At 40.2% G+C, this 1192-nt stretch overlaps 1 protein-coding gene across 1 annotated transcript in view; it reads right to left on the bottom strand.

Moving 5' to 3' along the window:
- LOC106536517 (putative deoxyribonuclease TATDN3) overlaps positions 1-1192 on the bottom strand; it is a gene marked incomplete at its 5' end in the record, with an annotated part of 16106 nt that overhangs the window by 5642 nt on the left and 9272 nt on the right. The window contains 2 exon segments of the mRNA XM_014033812.1: positions 203-315; positions 391-446. Coding sequence (XP_013889266.1) covers positions 203-315; positions 391-446 — 169 coding nt within the window.

Consider the following 1192-nt stretch of genomic DNA (forward strand, 5'->3'; position numbering starts at 1 on the left):
TACAGTCTTTATTTTTCAGTTAAATATATGTTTATTAAATAAAATCTAATGTTACAACTAATCGGGGATCCCTTTAAACATTATGGGGTTTATGAGGGGGTCCCTGGAATTTTTTCGCCCTTGTAAGTGGTCCCCAGACCCAAATGTCTTGAGAAGCCCTGGTCTAAAGAAGCTAAAACGACGGCATCAGGTGATGTCACACCTGCTCACTGCGTATGATAGACGGTGGGATGGAGAAGAAATATCCAGCCTTCACTCCCTCCATTGCAACAGAAGGTTTCCCATCGAAGGCATGAAGAAGAGCTTTCTGGACCCCTGGTGGCAGAGTGGAGGAACTGCAGCTGGTTAAAACATGGTCATGAAAACACAAAACCAACCTGAGCCACTCACCTTGTTCCTTCAGCAGGTGGATGGTGGGCCTTCCTGCAGATCTTGAATGAACATTTCTACAAAGAACACACAATATGTTGTGTTTCTGACTCAAACATTGGAACTGTAACAACACTTGTTGTGTTTCTGCCTCTCTATGGGCGTCACCTTCCTGAAGCAACCTGGACTCAAACCTGCTGCCTCAGGRTCACAAGACTGCAGCACTGACCGCCAAACTACCGCGGCCCCAACTGTAGTAAAACTAGACATGTAAATAAATACATAAATAATTACTTTTTAAATCAACAACCTTTGATCTATATTACTGGATTGGACACACGTGACTTATCGTTGCTCTGCATTGAGTTTTGACTCGGGAACATCCATGAATGGTGGTAAAAAGGGGATGTAGCATACAGTCATGCAAGGAATATCAAAAAGGGATGCAATACTTTGCCATAAATTGTCAACAAGATCACAAGATCAAGGTTTTCACATTTTACAGGTCATTAAAATATTTTTTATTTTAAAAAATGTCAGAGATGCAGAAAGTAGGTCAGCTAGCTTCATTTTGACAACCTTATGTTGGGTAAACCAACAAAAAGACAAATTTTCTGTTCCAACAAATTATTATTATTATTATTTTTAATTGTTATTATGTTAGGATAACATTGTGAGAGCTAAATATAACGGACAACAGTAAAATTACCTGTACTACTACTAGGCTGAACTGTTTAGATATTACTGGTACACACATCAGGACCCCCTGCAGTTTGCTTATCGTCGTGGAGTTGGAGTTGACGACGCCATCATACACCTGCTT

The sequence above is a fragment of the Austrofundulus limnaeus genome, unplaced genomic scaffold (assembly GCF_001266775.1).
Source record: "Austrofundulus limnaeus strain Quisiro unplaced genomic scaffold, Austrofundulus_limnaeus-1.0 Scaffold1855, whole genome shotgun sequence".
NCBI classification, from domain to species: domain Eukaryota; kingdom Metazoa; phylum Chordata; class Actinopteri; order Cyprinodontiformes; family Rivulidae; genus Austrofundulus; species Austrofundulus limnaeus.